This window comes from Carcharodon carcharias, chromosome 6 (assembly GCF_017639515.1).
Source record: "Carcharodon carcharias isolate sCarCar2 chromosome 6, sCarCar2.pri, whole genome shotgun sequence".
NCBI classification, from domain to species: Eukaryota; Metazoa; Chordata; class Chondrichthyes; order Lamniformes; family Lamnidae; genus Carcharodon; species Carcharodon carcharias.
In genome coordinates, this window is record NC_054472.1 from 87,919,921 (window position 1) to 87,935,382 (window position 15,462).

A 15,462-nucleotide genomic window follows, 5' to 3' on the forward strand; every position below is an offset into this window, starting at 1 on the left:
TTGACTGCTACACCCTGTCTGTGATAACCTGGATGGGCATCCTTTGGAAGGCCAAGACCTGAAGGGCCCTGGCCCACTTTTGGGCCCTGCTGCATGGCAGTGGTACCTTCCTCGAGCTGTGGATCTGCTGAGGTCACAGAGGGGATTCGGTTGGGCTGGACACTCCCGGAATCACCTGAGTGGATGGCCCCAGGGTGTGTACCTGCTGATCCTCACTATGGGTGCCCAAGGGCCGCTGGCTGACTCCTTGAGGAGGAGAAGGAGAAGGAATGAGATCAAGCTGTCCTGCACCCTCACGTGTACAGACTTCCAGAGGCCAACTATGGCGTCAGCGATGGAGGTGAGCCCACGCAGCAGTACAGGAGTGACGTTCTGGACCAGGGTCTCCATGGCGGCCACCATCCTACCAGTGTTGACCTCGGTGCATTGGCATACCAGCGCTATCACCTCAGCTTGAATGTGGACAGACTCCTCCATTGTGCCTTGCAATCTGAGGAGTGCAGCGGACACCCGTCCTGATGTTCCCAAGCTTGCCTTTGCAGTTCCAGCATCTGTGACATGACCGAGTCCAGAGGCTTGTCTTCTGACTCAAACTCAGCAAATTTCTGGCCTCCAGCAGTCCTCTGAGTGCCGGGGACCTGGGAAGTCCCTGCCGCCGCCTGCTGTGGATCAGAATGTGCGATGTGCTCACCAGGTTGTGATCCTGAGGAAACTCTCAAGCTAGGTCCCACCAAAGTGAGTGTCTCTATGCTGCTGGAGGGAGAGTGCTGTGACAGGACTTCAGGGAGGGTGTCTTCAGATTCCTCTTCAGAGGTTTCTTCAGGGCTTGATTGTAGGCCCTAGGTTGTGGACTCTGGGCTGTTTGGCAGATGTGCCTACGAAAGCCTCACTTGGTACAGCACCGCCAACCTCCCCATCAGCACCGGAACGGTCGAGATCCTCGCCAGCCAGCTGGATGGCTCTGTTTTCAAAGTCCGTGAGGACGTTGATCTTGGGCATTTTCCGTCCTGGCTTGCGACCTCTCCCTCTTGTGTGCCAGCTTGTCCTGCATGAATACAGATGGAGAGAGTGTAAACAGAATGCCTGCCAGGCCAGATGATAAGTGTGCCTGGCATGTATGTGTGGTGAGTGGTCCCATTGACGAGATGAGGACAATGAAGGTGTGTATGTGAGAAAGTGAATGGTGATGTCCCATGAACTGGCAGTGAGTGAGAACCCTGTAGATGAGTGTGTGAGGAGAGAGTGATAAGAAAAGTGACTGGCAAATCGAAGGAGATCATTCATCCTATTGCGGCACTGGGTGGCTATCCCTTTTTTACAGGGTGTTGGTGCTGATCACGTATGCCACCACCTCCCAAGCCAGATCAGTGATGTTGCTGCCCATCCTGTGGCCAGAATGGGAATAGAGGACATCACGGCGTGCCTCCACTGTGCCCAAAAAGCATTCAAGGGACGTGTCATTGAACCTGGGGCCTGCACTCTTCTTGCCTTTCAGGGCCATGTCTTCTTTGCAACAGTTGTAGGCTGGCAGCACTGAGAGATGTGCGCCTGGCTAGACTTTAAATATTTGTGCCCGGTGTGATGAAATGGCGAGGTGATGGTGTGACGGTCGAATGAGAGCGCGCCCGCCATGGAAACGTGTTTCCCAGGAATGTATAATTAATGCAACAGGTTTGGGATGATACGTCATTTTACCCGCTTGCTACCATACTTAGTGCAAATCTGGGACAACGCCACCCTACATTTCCATGAAATGGAATGTGGCTGCACAGATGCAAATTGGCAGCCATTTTAAGTCAATGCCTTTGTTCTTCAATGAAATGTCCCTTTTTAATAAGTTTATATGTGGAAACCAGCCGATGTGATATAAAATGAATTCCATACAGCACATATTTGTGACCCCTACACATCATGCAGAATGAAATATGACCTGTAGTCTCATTACAAGGTGTTTAAAAAAAGAACATGCACACCCATTACAACAATGCTCCATTGTAGTTTTGGTACCTGTGCAATTCTCAAGTGAGTTAGTCTTTGGATAGCATGAGCTTTTGGATGTTAGTTACAAAACAAATCACAGGCTTTCTGGAAAGATTCATTTTGCATTCAGGTTCTGAATTTCTTTGTTTTTTTGGGTTCAAGTGTAATGGGTGATATTGGTGTCAGAGCCCAGTGGCTGTTCCCTTCTTTGAATTCTGATTATGTATCATTTTGGGATCTTTTGGGCATTTACTGGCATTTGGGTTTACCCCAGATTCCTGGCAACAGCTAGGTTGCTTTTGATTACTTATGGGAGTAGGGAGGAACTGCAGATCCAATTCATTCCGCCCAGAGGCTGCTGAGCAAAACTGTTATTATGTACATTTTCTGGACTAGGCTGTTTTTACAACTGTTAACTCTTAGGTGATCACTTCTACAACCCATGAATTTAATAGCTCATCCCCAGGCACTTCTACAAATCTGATTTCTAGGAAGTCAATGAGCTGTAACTTGTTTTTAAGTCCCAGTATGGCATCTGGACTTGCTTACCTGCACCTCACCTTTAGGGGGCTTTGCATCAACACTGCTGGATTTGTTGAGGTTTAAGACTTGAGCTTGCTCATTTGAAATACCAGTCGAGAACTCCCAGTGGATATACCTGGTATACCACTTAGGGTTTCCACAAGTAGTGTTCATTTTGGGATATGTTCCCTTCCCTTTCTCTTTTGTCTTGGGATTGGATTTTCCCTTAACCTCTCCATTGTCCTTTGGAACACTACTTTTTTTATTCATTTACGGCATGTGGTCGTTGCTGGCTCAGTCAGCACTTTTTGCCCCCCTCGTTTTGCCGTTGAGAAGGTGGTGGTCAGCTGCCTTCTTGAACTGCTGCAGTCCATGTGTTGCAGGTACATCCACAGTGCTGTTAGGGAGGGAGTTCCAGGATTTTTACCCAGTGAACTTCCATGGTGACCCCATGTATTTGCTGCCCTTGTCCTTCTCGATGGTAGCTGTCTTGTGTTTGGAAGGTGCTGTCTAAGGAGTCTTGGTGAGTTTCTCCAGAGCACACTGCAGCCACTGTTCGTCGGTAGTGGAGGGAGTGAATATTTGTCGAAGAGTTGCCAATCAAGTGGGCTGCTTTGTCCTGGATGATGTTGAGCTTCTTGAGTGTTGTGGGAACTGCACTCATCCAGGTAAGTGGAGAGTATTCCATCATACTCCTGACTTGTACCTTGTAGAAGGTGGGACAGGGTTTGGGGAGACAGGTGGTGAGTTACTTGCTGCAGGATTCCCAGCCTCTGAGCTACTCTTGTAGCCACAGTATTTATATGGCTAGCCCAGTTCAGTTTCTGGTCAGTGGTAACCCCCAGGATGTTGATAATTGGGGATTCAGCAATGGTAATGCCATTGAATGTCAAGGGGCCATGGCTAGATTCTCTCTTAGCCTGACACTTATGTGGTGTAAATGTTGATTGCCATTTGTCAGCCCAAGCCTGGATATTGTCCAGGTTTTACTGCATTTGGACATGGGCTTCTTCAGTACCTGAGGTGTCGCAAATGGTGCTGAATATTGTGCAATCATCAGCGATCATCCCCACTTCTGACATTACGATGGAAAGAAGATCATTGATGAAGCAGCTGTAGGTGGTTGGGCCAAGCAAACTACCTTGAGGGACTCCAGCAGTGATGTCCTGGAACTGATTTGATTGACCTCCAACAACCACAACCATCTTCCTTTGTGCTAGGTATAACTCCAACCAACGGAAAGTTTTCCCCGATTCCCATTGACTCCAGTTTTGCTAGGGCTCCTTGATGCCACACTCGGTCTTGATGTCAGGAGCAGTCACTCTCACCTCATCTCTGAAGTACAGCTCTTTTGTCCATGTTTGGAACAAAGCTGTAATGAGGTTAGAAGCTGAGTGACTCTGGCAGAACCCACACTGAGCATCAGTGAGCAGGTTATTGCTAAGCAATTGCCACTTGATAGCACTGTTGATGACCCCTTCCATCACTTTACAGATGGTTGAGAGTAGACTGATGGGGCTGGGTGGACCTGTCCTGCTTTTTTTGTACAGGGCATACCTGGACAATTTTCCACATGGCTAAATAGATCCTGTGTGGTAGCTGTAATGGAATAGCTTGGCTAGGGGTGCGGCAAGTTCTGGAGCACAAGCCTTCAGAGCTATTGCCAGTCCTTCCTCCAAGTTGTGTTCAACATGGGGGAGTACTGATTCATCAGCTGAGTGGGGATGGGGGGATGGGACTTGGTAATCAGCAGGAGGTTTTCTTGCTGATGTTTGACCTGATGCCATGAGTCTTCATGGGGGTCTGGAGTCGATGTTGAAGATTCCCAGAGCAACTCCCTCCCGACTGTATTTCTCTGCTGGGTCTGTGCTGCCAGTGGGACAGGACATACCCAGGAATGTTGATGGTGGTGTCTGGAACATGACCTGTAAGGTATGATTCTGTGATTATGACTGTCAGGCTGTTGCTTGACTAGTCTGTGAGAAAGCTCTCCCAAGAGTTGTTTGGTTTCTGCTATACTCTCCTGTGGCTCTTCAAATAAATGAGGTATCTCCCTCACTGTCTCTTCGCCTGCTTGTGAACCTCCCTGTTTAACTCTGAATTGAAAGATCTGCCAATCAGATTTCTGGATCACTCCCTTCATCCTTTTTAAACTTCACAGTTACTCATTGACCTCTTTTAACTCTACTGGTTGGTTTTGACCTTTTTAACTTCCTTGGGTTCTATCTTAATCTTTAAACTAGAAAGTGGGGAGGAAGGGAAGGGTAAAACTCCAAAAAGTATGACTAATGGGAAACAAAGCAGCAGGTTAGCGTGACGGGGGGTGGATTCAACTTCATGGAAACTTATGAAAAAACTGTAAAGAAAAGAGAGCCCAGGAGAGGCTATTAAGGTCTCCAGAACACAAAATAAGACAGAGTGTTTGGAAAGGGCTAGGAATCTAACTTCAAGCACATCAGATAAAGGGACGACAATGAGAAAGGGGACGGGAAATACAGGACTGAAGGTGTTGTATCTGAATGCACGCAGTATACGAATTAAGGTAAATGAGCTTGTGGCGCAGATTGAAATTGGCAGGTATGATGTGGTGGGCATCACGGACACATGGCTGCAAGGAGATCAGGACTGGGAGCTAAATATCCAAGGATATACATCCTATCGAAAAGATAGGCAGGTTGGCAGAGGGGGTGGGGTTGCTTTGTTAGTAAGAAATGAAATTAAATCGATAGCAAGAAACGACATAGGGTCAGATGATGTAGAATCTGTGTGGGTAGAGTTGAGGAACCACAAAGGTAAAAAAAAACCATAATGGGAGTTATGTACAGGCCTCCGAACATTGGTCAGGATGTGGGACACAAGATACACCAGGAGATAGAAAAGGCATGTAAGAAAGGTCAGGTTACAGTGATCATGGGCGATTTCAATATTCAGGTAGACTAGGAAAATCAGGTTGGTAGTGAATCCCAAGAAAAGGAATTTATGGAATGTCTACGAGATGGCTTTTTGGAGCAGCTTGTGGTGGAGCCCACTAGGGAACAGGCAATTCTAGATTTAATGATGTGTATTGAGGCACATTTGATAAGGGAGTTTAAGGTGAAGGAACACTTAGGAGGAAGTGACCATAATATGATAGAATTTACCCTGCAATTTGAGAGGTAAAAGCTGGAATCAGATGTTGAATAAAGGCAACTATAGAGGCATGAGGGAGGAGTTGGCCAGAATTGACTGGGAGATGAGCATAACAGGAAAGACTGTGGAACAGCAATGGCAGGAGTTTCTGGGAGTAATTTGGGAGACACAGCAAAAATTCATCCCTAGGAAGAAGAAGCATACTAAAGGGAGGACGAGGCAACCATGGCTGACAAGGGAAGTCAGGGACAGCATAAAAGCTAAAAGAGAAAGCATACAATGCAAGAGCAGTGGGAAGCCAGGGGATTGGGAAGCCTACAAAGGCCAACAGAGGACAACTAAAAAAGAAATAAGGAGGGAAAAGATTAAATATGAGGGTAAACTGGCCAGTAATATAAAAGAAGACTGTAAGAGTTTTTTTTTAGATATAGGGAGGCAAAAATGGACATTGGGCTGCTGAAAAATGATGCTGGAGAAGTAGTAGTGGGGAACAAAGAAATGGCGGAGGAACTGAATAAGTACTTTGTGTCAGTCTTCACGTTGGAAGACACAAGTAACATTCCCAAAGTTCGAGAGTTGGGGGGCAGAGGTGAATATGGTGGCATTACTAAGGAGAAGGCGCTAGGAAAATTGAAAGATCTGAAGGCGGATAAATCACCTGGACCAGATGGATTACACCCCAAAGTTCTGAAGGAGAGAGCTGAAGAGATAGTGGAGGCGTTAGTGGTGATCTTTCAGGAATCACTGGAATCAGGGAGGGTCCCAGAGGACTGGAAAATCGCTAATGTAACTCCCCCTGTTTAAGAAGGGAGTGAGACAAAAGATGGGCAATTACAGGCCAATTAGCCTGACCTCGGTCGTTGGTAAGATTTTAGAGTCCATTATTAAGGATGAGATTTCAGAATACTTGGAAGTGCATGATAAAATAGGGCAAAGTTAGCATGGTTTCATCAAGGGCAGGTCATGCCTGTCAAATCTGTTAGAATTCTTTGAGGAGGTAACGAGTAGGTTAGACAAAGGAGAGCCAATGGATGTTATCTACTTGGTCTTCCAGAAGGCCTTTGACAAGATGCCACACAGGAGGCTGCTCAATAAGATAAGAGCCCATGGTGTTAGCGGCAAGGTACTAGCATGGATAGAAGATTGGTTGTCTGGCAGGAGGCAGAGAGTGGGGATAAGGGTGTCCTTCTCAGGATGGTGGCCAGTGACTAGTGGAGTTCCACAGGGGTCAGTGTTGGGACCACAATTTTCACTTTATACATTAATGACCTAGATGAAGGAACTGAGGGCATCCTGGCTAAGTTTGCAGATGATACAAATATAGGTGGAGGGACAGGTATTATTGAGGAGGTGGGGAGGCTGCAGAAGGATTTGGACAGGTTAGGAGAATGGGCGAAGAAGTGGCAGATGGAATACAACGTGGGGAAGTGTGAGGTCATGCACTTTGGTAGGAAGAATAGAGGCATAGACTATTTTCTAAATGGGGAGAGAATTCAGAAATCTGGAGTGCAAAGGGACTTGGGAGTCCTAGTCCAGGATGCTCTTAAGGTTAACTTGCAGGTTGAGTTGGTAGTTAGGAAGGCAAATGCAATGTTGGCATTTATTTTGAGCGGACTAGAATATAAAAGCAGGGATGTGCTGCTGAAGCTTTATAAGACTCTGGTCAGACCACATTTAGAATATTGTGAGCAATTTTGGGCCCCGTATCTCAGGAAGGATGTGCTGGCCCTGGACAGGGTCCAGAGGAGGTTCACGAGAACGATTCCAGGAGTGAAAGACTTAACATATCAGGAACGTTTGAAGACTCCGGTTATATACTCGATGGAGTTTAGAAGGATGAGGGGGGATCTGATTGAAACTTACAGAATACTGAAAGGCCTGGATATAGTGGACGTGGGGAAGATGTTTCCATTAGTAGGAGAGACTAGGACCCGAGGGCACAGTATCAGAGTAAAGGAAAGACCTTTTAGAACAGAGATGAGGAGAAACTTCTTTAGCCAGAGAGTGGTGAATCTATGGAATTTATTGCCACAGAAGGCTGTGGAGGCCAGGTCATTGAGTGTAGTTAAGACAGAGATAGATGGGCTGTTGATTGGTAAGGGGATCAAAGGTTACAGGGAGAAAGCGGGAGAATGGGTTTGAGAAACTTATCAGCCATGATTGAATGGCGGAGCAGACTGGATGGGCCGAATGGCCTAATTTCTGCTCCTATGTCTTATGGTCTAACCCCCTAATACTGCTGGTCTGGCTATGGCCTCTTTTAATTCAGTTGGCCCTTCCTTGGTCAGCTCATCCCTTGTGGGTTGTATCACACTGTGCAGGGATGCCTTTCTCAGCTTTCTGCATCCCTGCAGAATTCTGCTGGCTTTCTCCAGCCTTTCCAGCCTCTTTGGACTGTCCTTTGACTTTTTCAGGGTGCTACCTTCCAATCTGCCAGGTTGTTCCAGAACAAAATGTCTACCCCTTGAATGAGTAAACTCGGGATCACACCCACTGCTTGTAGTGCTGGGGATTGCTCTGCCCTTCCTTCTTTATTCCCCTTTATAGCCTGTCTCGGCTTCATCTATCTCCCTTCTATCTGTTCCTTGTCTAAGAATTACCAGATCTCAGTTTACTTTGCATCAGGGGTCTGCTGGTTAACTGATAGTCATCTGTTACTAGGGCTGCTTATCTAGTTTTGGAAACTCTTTGTTCTTCCACATGGATCTTTATGGAAATAGGGAGTGAGTTTTTGAGCTCGAGGAGAATAATCTCTCTGAGGCTTTCATAGGTTAAGTGCCTGTACCCAGCGGAGGAAATCAAGTTGCTTGAACCTTTCAAACTCCATGTAAATTTGTTTAGGCTGTTTTCGGAGCTGCTGGAATTTCTGCCAGTAAACTTCAGGCACTAGCTCATAAATGCTGAGAATAGTTTGCTTAGTCATCTCATAGTTTGCTGAAATTTCATCATCAGACAGCATGGCCTAAAACTTGTGTCCCAGGCCTGCTTTGCATTAGCAGCATCCAGCTTTCTGCTGGCCATTTCATTTGTTTTGCAAACTTCTTAGATGAGTAGGGAAATGTATAAGCCTTTTTCATCTTGAGTTTGGGATCATATGGGAGAATTTTATAAATTCATCACTTGGCCCTGAGTTAGGGGTAACACCCCCCAACCCCCTCCCCCACTGGTGGTGCCTTCACTAGATACAGAGGGATTCTACACTGAAATTCCCTTTCTTTTTGCCTCTCCTTTTCCTCTTGTCTGTCTTCTCTTTGGAATGCTCTTTCTAGCTCCCTTTTCTCTTTTTCCCATTTCCAGTCTCCCTCTTTCCTATTCTCTTTCTTCTCTCTCTCTCTCCCTAGGCTAGAATTCTAGCTCCAGCATCTTGTGTTCCAGCTGTATTTTTGCTAAACATAGTTTGTCAGTTTCCAATTTCATGCTTCTCTTAGGTTCTCCCAATTCAGTTTCAAGATTGTTGACCACAAGCTTTTGAATTTTGGCTTTCCTGGCTTTTGGACAGATTTCTATCTCCAAATGTCCAACCACAGTCTTCAACTCTTCAGTAGAAGGGGCCTTAAGAACTGTTCCAAGTTATTTCATTCTGTTCTAAAAACACACTAGCTTTGAAAGTGGACGTTTTGTTAGTATAATAGCATTGTAATACACAAGAAATCTGTACTGGAGCTTTATTTTATGTCTAGGGATTAATTTAATTCTCACTCCCAATTCCTGTTGTTATTCTGTGGGTTCAAGTCTCAGACATTTTCCCTAAATTTCCGTTACAATCAGTTCACTGAGGGTGCAATGACTACTCTCTTTTACATTAAGATAAAGGCAAAATACTGCGGATGCTGGAAATTCTGAAACAAAAACAAAAAGTGCTGGAAAAACTCAGCAGGTCTGACAGCATCTGTGGAGAGAAAAACAGAGTTAACGTTTCAAGCCCGTTTGACTCTTCTTCAGAACATCTTTTTCACTCTCTTTTACATTCCTCGTTCAATTGAAGCAGAGGTTTAGAATTTTAAAAGAATACTTTATTGCCATTTTGGTGTGTACTTGATTGTGTGCAGTTTGTAAGAATTAAGCCAGGCAGCTGGTATTGGGTTAGACCCATAAAAGGCTTTATTGTGCTTAAACCTACCTAAGACAAAATATACGATTATGCTCTAGCGCCCCCTAACGTGCGCAAATACACACTCAAACTCCATGCATGCAAAAGAAATACAAATGCCAATAAGAGTTCACCGATTGTATCCAGAGGCGCTGGTTCTCAGCTGACATGGTTACTTTTCACAGTTGTGGCTTGTATGCCCCTTTATCTCCTAGAAACACTGTTGTGGAAATCCAGTGGCTTTTAGTAAAGTCTCTCTGCCTGCTGTCAGAATGTAGGCACACTTATAACTCAGCAGAACAGTTGGAAGTTTAGATAGAACATTGTAGAAAGAGAGCACCAGAGACAGCCACTCATTCCAACAACTAGAATACCTATAACAAAAACAGAATAACCTGGAAAAACTCAGCAGGTCTGGCAGCATCGGCGGAGAAGAAAAGAGTTGATGTTTCGAGTCCTCATGACCCTTCAACAGAACCTTCTGTTGAAGGGTCATAAGGACGCGAAACGTCAACTCTTTTCTTCTCCGCCGATGCTGCCAGACCTGCTGAGTTTTTCCAGGTTATTCTGTTTTTGTTTTGGATTTCCAGCATCCACAGTTTTTTGATTTTATATCTGTAAAGTGCCTAGTCGGAAGATGAGGTGCTGTTCCTCCAGTTTGCGTTGGGCTTCACTGGAACAATGCAGCAAGCCAAGGACAGACATGTGGGCAAGAGAGCAGGGTGGAGTGTTAAAATGGCAAGCGACAGGGAGGTTTGGGTCATTCTTGCAGACAGACCACAGCTGTTCTGCAAAGCGGTCGCCCAGTTTACGTTTAGTCTGTCCAATGTAGAGGAGACCACATTGGGAGCAACGAATGCAGTAGATTTAAGTTGGGGGAAATGCAAGTGAAATGCTGCTTCACTTGAAAGGAGTGTTTGGGCCCTTGGATGGTGAGGAGAGAGGAAGTGAAGGGGCAGGTGTTGCATCTTTTGCATGGGCATGGGGAGGTACCATACGAGGGGGTTGAGGAGTAGGGGGTGATGGAGGAGTGGACCAGGGTGTCCCGGAGGGAGCGATCCCTACGGAATGCCGTCAGGGGGTTGAAGGGAAGATGTGTTTGGTGGTGGCATCATGCTGGAGTTGGCGGAAATGGTGGAGAATGATCCTTTGAATGCAGAGGCTGGTGGGGTGATAAGTGAGGACAAGGGGGACCCTATCATGTTTCTGGGAGGGAGGAGAAGGCGTGAGGGTGGATGCGCGGGAGATGGGCCGGACACGGTTGAGGGCCCTGTCAACGAATAGAATACCTATGCCCAATCCCAAATTGAAGTATCCATCCAAAAGGTTATATCACATGACCTCTCACCAATCAGTTGTGTATTTTAAAAGAAAGTTGATCAACTCATGTCTGGCCCAGCTCCTCTTAGCCGTTGAGATTAATTTTAAATGTTCCAGCAATTAAGTCCTGAATGGTTAATTCTTTCATTTGGATGAGATAGGAGGGAAGTTTTTCACACCTCCAGGAAAGTCATTGTCTGTTAGGAACAATATAGACCTTTTGTCTCCATGAAATGGAATGTAGCTACACAGATGCAAATTGACAGCCATTTTAAGTCTGTCTTTGTTTTTCAATGAAATGTCCCTTTTTTAAAAAAATTAATACGTGAAACCAGCTAATGTCATAAAAAGTTAATTCCATATATCACATCTTTGTGACAGAATTTTTAATCAAAATTGTATTTCCTTGTATTGCTCCAGCAACTCCTGATTGCAGCAGAATACCCCCTACTCTACTAAAATGTCACTCCTGATCCTCACAATAGCACCCCCGCCTTGTTTTCATTAGAATTAAATTACACATTTAATTCACAATGCTCCAATTTTAATTCAAAGTGACTGTTTTAAGTCTTAATGTGGGCTTTGTATCAAAAGCATCAGTTGTCAATTTGAAAGTAACTTAATAAGTTTTAGTATACTTCATGTTTTGCAGGATTGAATTCAAATTTCACCTTTGAAATTATTTTCACAGTGAACGTATTTGCAAAGTATTTTCCAGCAACAATAGATTCCTTTCAAGACGCAGTGAAATGTTTGTCGGAGTTTGCCTGCAATGCTGCCTTTCCTGATACAAGTATGGAAGCGATCCGTCTCATTCGTCATTGCGCAAAATATGTATCAGAAAGACCACAGGTGAAACATTGGTTACTAGACATTTATAACATTGATATACTGATGATGGTAATGTTGTTGAAACAAAAATCTATTGAGCACTGCGGTATGGTGTGGCTAATTTTGTGAAAATGTTTAACATTGCGTTAGTGAGCAGGGTTATCTAAATTTTATTAGATCTTAACTGAGGAAGATGGTGTGGATGTGAGGAATTTGGAGAGGGAAGTGGCAATGAAAATGTATCAATCAAAAGGTCATCTTGTATATTACCATTTTAATTGGCTTGGGTGAAAAGTTCCATAATGCTATTCAGGATAGGTGCTTTTATAAGTAGCTTAACTTATTGTTAAATTCAATATATATTACAGGCATTCAAAGAATACACCAGCGATGATATGAATGTAGCCGCTGAAGACAGAGTGTGGGTGAGAGGATGGTTTCCGATTCTGTTCGAGTTGTCATGCATAATTAACAGATGCAAATTAGATGTAAGAACTCGGTAAGAATCTTTCTTCTGTGAGTAATAAAGCAGTGTTTCCAACAGCATAGATTGGGTATGTTTGATAAAATGTTAAAGGTCAATAGGCAGCATATATTTTCATTGTGGGGAGATGGTGGCAAAGTGGTAGTGTCACTGACCTAGTAATCCGGAGACCCAGACTAATGCTGTTGCATCCCACCGTGGCAGCTGGTGGAATTTGAATTCAGTTAATAAATGTGGAAGTGAAAGTTAACCTCAGTAGTGGTGACCATGAAATTATCATCAATTGTCACAAAAAAACCCATCTGGTTCACTGAGATAAAAGCAAAAATCTGCGGATGTTGGAAATCCAAAACAAAAATAAAAAATACCCGGAAAAACTCAGCAGGTCTGGCAGCATCTGTGGAGAGGAACACAGTTAACGTTTCGAGTCCGTATGACTCTTCAGCAGAACTAAGTAAAATTAGAAAAGAGGTGAAAAATATTTATATTAGTTCTGTTGAAGAGTCATACGGACTCGAAACGTTAACTGTGTTCCTCTCTGCAGATGCTGCCAGACCTGCTGAATTTTTCCAGGTATGTTTATTTTTGCATTCACTAATGTCCTTTATGGAAGGAAATCTGCCATTCTTACCTGGTCTGGCCTACATGTGACTCCAGGCCCCCACAATGTGGTTGACTCTTGCCTCGCAAGCCACTCGGTACAAGGGCAATTAGGGATGCGCAACAAATGCTGGCCTTGCAGAATAAAAAAAAGCTACTTGTTTTTTTATTTTGAATTTCTTTGTTTTTTGTATGCCTAACTTGTAAGCTGCTTAGTGTATTTTAATCAATTTTGGCTGTGCACTCAAATTAAAATTTTCTAGTCTATTGATTAGCGTTTCAAATTATTTTATTTTGAAGGATAAAATGAAGAAGCAGCATAAGTCTTGATAACTAAAGGATGGTTTGAATTATACCAAAAAATTAAAAGATGGGTGTTTTCTCTGTGTCTCAGAACATTTTATTATCCTGTCTCAGAATTGATTTGGGGGTAATTGGAGACCATGTAAAGTAAAATTGGAATTACACAACCCTAATATGAAAGCAACATTAATGAAATGAAGCTGCTTTCACAGTTGTGCTGGTGGGGTGTACGCACTGTTCATTTCTGAAACGTTGACCTTGTGCAATCTACCAGATTTGCTTTGGACAGTGGCCGCACAGAACTGGCTTAAACAAGAAATGGGCTTCCAGACGTAATGAATGCAGCATTGTTTTCATCGGGGTTGCTGTCACCTGTACAGAATAGAAGTTTAGGGTACGCCTCTGACACCAATGGCAAGGCGGCTTTTTAAGCACACATCTTTATATGGTAGAACATCAAGGTTAATTTTAGTACTCCGTGCTGCTTCAAAACAGAAAATCTGTGATATGTTAAAGCTCCCAGCAAATATATAGCTTCATGTTCACTTTAGATGATTTTAAGAATAAGATAACCAATTCAATGTAAGGTAAATACTTTTATCCTGCATTGATATCCTAGTTTGTTTGCAATTTGGTAAATAGTAGAACATAGGGTACTGATCTGACATTTGAATAAATAATTAGCCATAAGTTTGCTTACATTTCTTTGGTTATGTTGGCTATTAAATTTTCATTTTGGTCAAAAATTAAAGTTAACACTTATGTTTAGATTTTATAAGATATGCCAATTGGAGAGGAGGTCAGAGCTGAATAAACTATGAGCCATGTGGTTAGCACTGCTTGCATTGTAGCTAGCCTGTAGATTCTGGTGTAGCACATAAGAGGCACAGCTAACTTTACTGTCAGAAATGAAAATTCACTTTAATTAAGGTACATATCTAAAGAAATCTTTTAGAAATATGCGGGATCAGCATGATGTGATATGTTTTGTTTTATTCTGACACAGGGGCTTAACTGTGATGTTTGAAATAATGAAAACTTATGGTCAAACTTTTGAGAAGCACTGGTGGCAAGATCTGTTTAGGATTGTTTTCAGGATCTTTGACAATATGAAACTTCCAGAACAGCAGACAGAGGTAAGTAGATGCAATTACTCTGAGTGTAAGTATAACACTAACTGGGCTACAATCAAGACATGGGAAATAAACCTGATCCACGAGTAGATCTGTACATTGAAGCCCCAATTCCAGAGGTCCCCCCACCAAGTAGTAACGTTCATTTGCTCTATACCATTATCTACATCCTTGCTCATCGGTTGCAGTGTATAGTAGACCCTGTGCACCCTCACAATTTCCTTCTGTATTGTAGTAAGGTGCTTAGGCAGAGGTGGAATTGGCTAGGAGATCTGGTCAATATATTGTGTTAGGTTATCCTTTATATCTTCTTCGATGTGCACGTTAACCATCTTTTGCTTGTGGATGTCCACCAGTTCCACACTCCCCACCCGGGCTGGCATCTGCAGGTGCAAACATACTCTATGACTAATCAGTGCACATGAGTGATTCCCAAAGAGGTATTCTCGCTGTAACATGGTAATACAATATCTCCCTTTTTCCTAAATATGCAACATGAGCTGGTTCCATTATAGCCCATATAGTTGCGTTTTTCACCGGGCTGCGTCCCTTCTGTCCTTTCCTGGGACGGGGAGCCTCTGTACCCCTGCCAATATACTGGGCTGCTTGCTTTAAGACTCACTTTAACAGTGCCGTGTACAATGCCCGGGATTTAGCCAAACACCACATGGGTAAATCTTTATCTGATATATTTAGGACCAGCTCATGGTGTATATCATATAATACCTTTGTTTTCTCTTACTAACACTAATCCATTCACCGGACCTGGTTCCAGTTCCAGGCAGGGTAGCACAGTTCATCTGTCAGGCCCCGTAATGGGTTGTCTTCTGTTCCTTCCTGAACCATCAGTTGTACACGGATACCATTATGGCCAGTAGTCCAATGCATCTTGCGATCCATGTATCGGAGCCCATGTTTTAACCTGTAATGATACAGTTAGTTTCTGGGATCTGCCTTCGTTTCCCTGTGGAGTAAACAAATTAGCCATTAAATGATTTTACTCATGACCAATGTTTTTAGCGCCCCTTCTTCATATCAATGCAGGCACAGGTATCGCTCATCATTATTTA

General features: G+C 43.8%; 1 protein-coding gene across 5 annotated transcripts in view; it reads left to right on the top strand.

The window, feature by feature from the left end:
* The window catches only part of arfgef1 (ADP-ribosylation factor guanine nucleotide-exchange factor 1 (brefeldin A-inhibited)), a 312,411-nt gene that overhangs the window by 212,369 nt on the left and 84,580 nt on the right, over positions 1-15,462 (top strand). For all 5 annotated transcript variants that reach the window (XM_041189760.1, XM_041189763.1, XM_041189762.1 and 2 more), the window contains 3 exons: positions 11,733-11,893; positions 12,241-12,371; positions 14,266-14,395. In XM_041189760.1, coding sequence (XP_041045694.1) covers positions 11,733-11,893; positions 12,241-12,371; positions 14,266-14,395 — 422 coding nt within the window. The remainder of the gene's footprint in view (positions 1-11,732; positions 11,894-12,240; positions 12,372-14,265; positions 14,396-15,462) is intronic.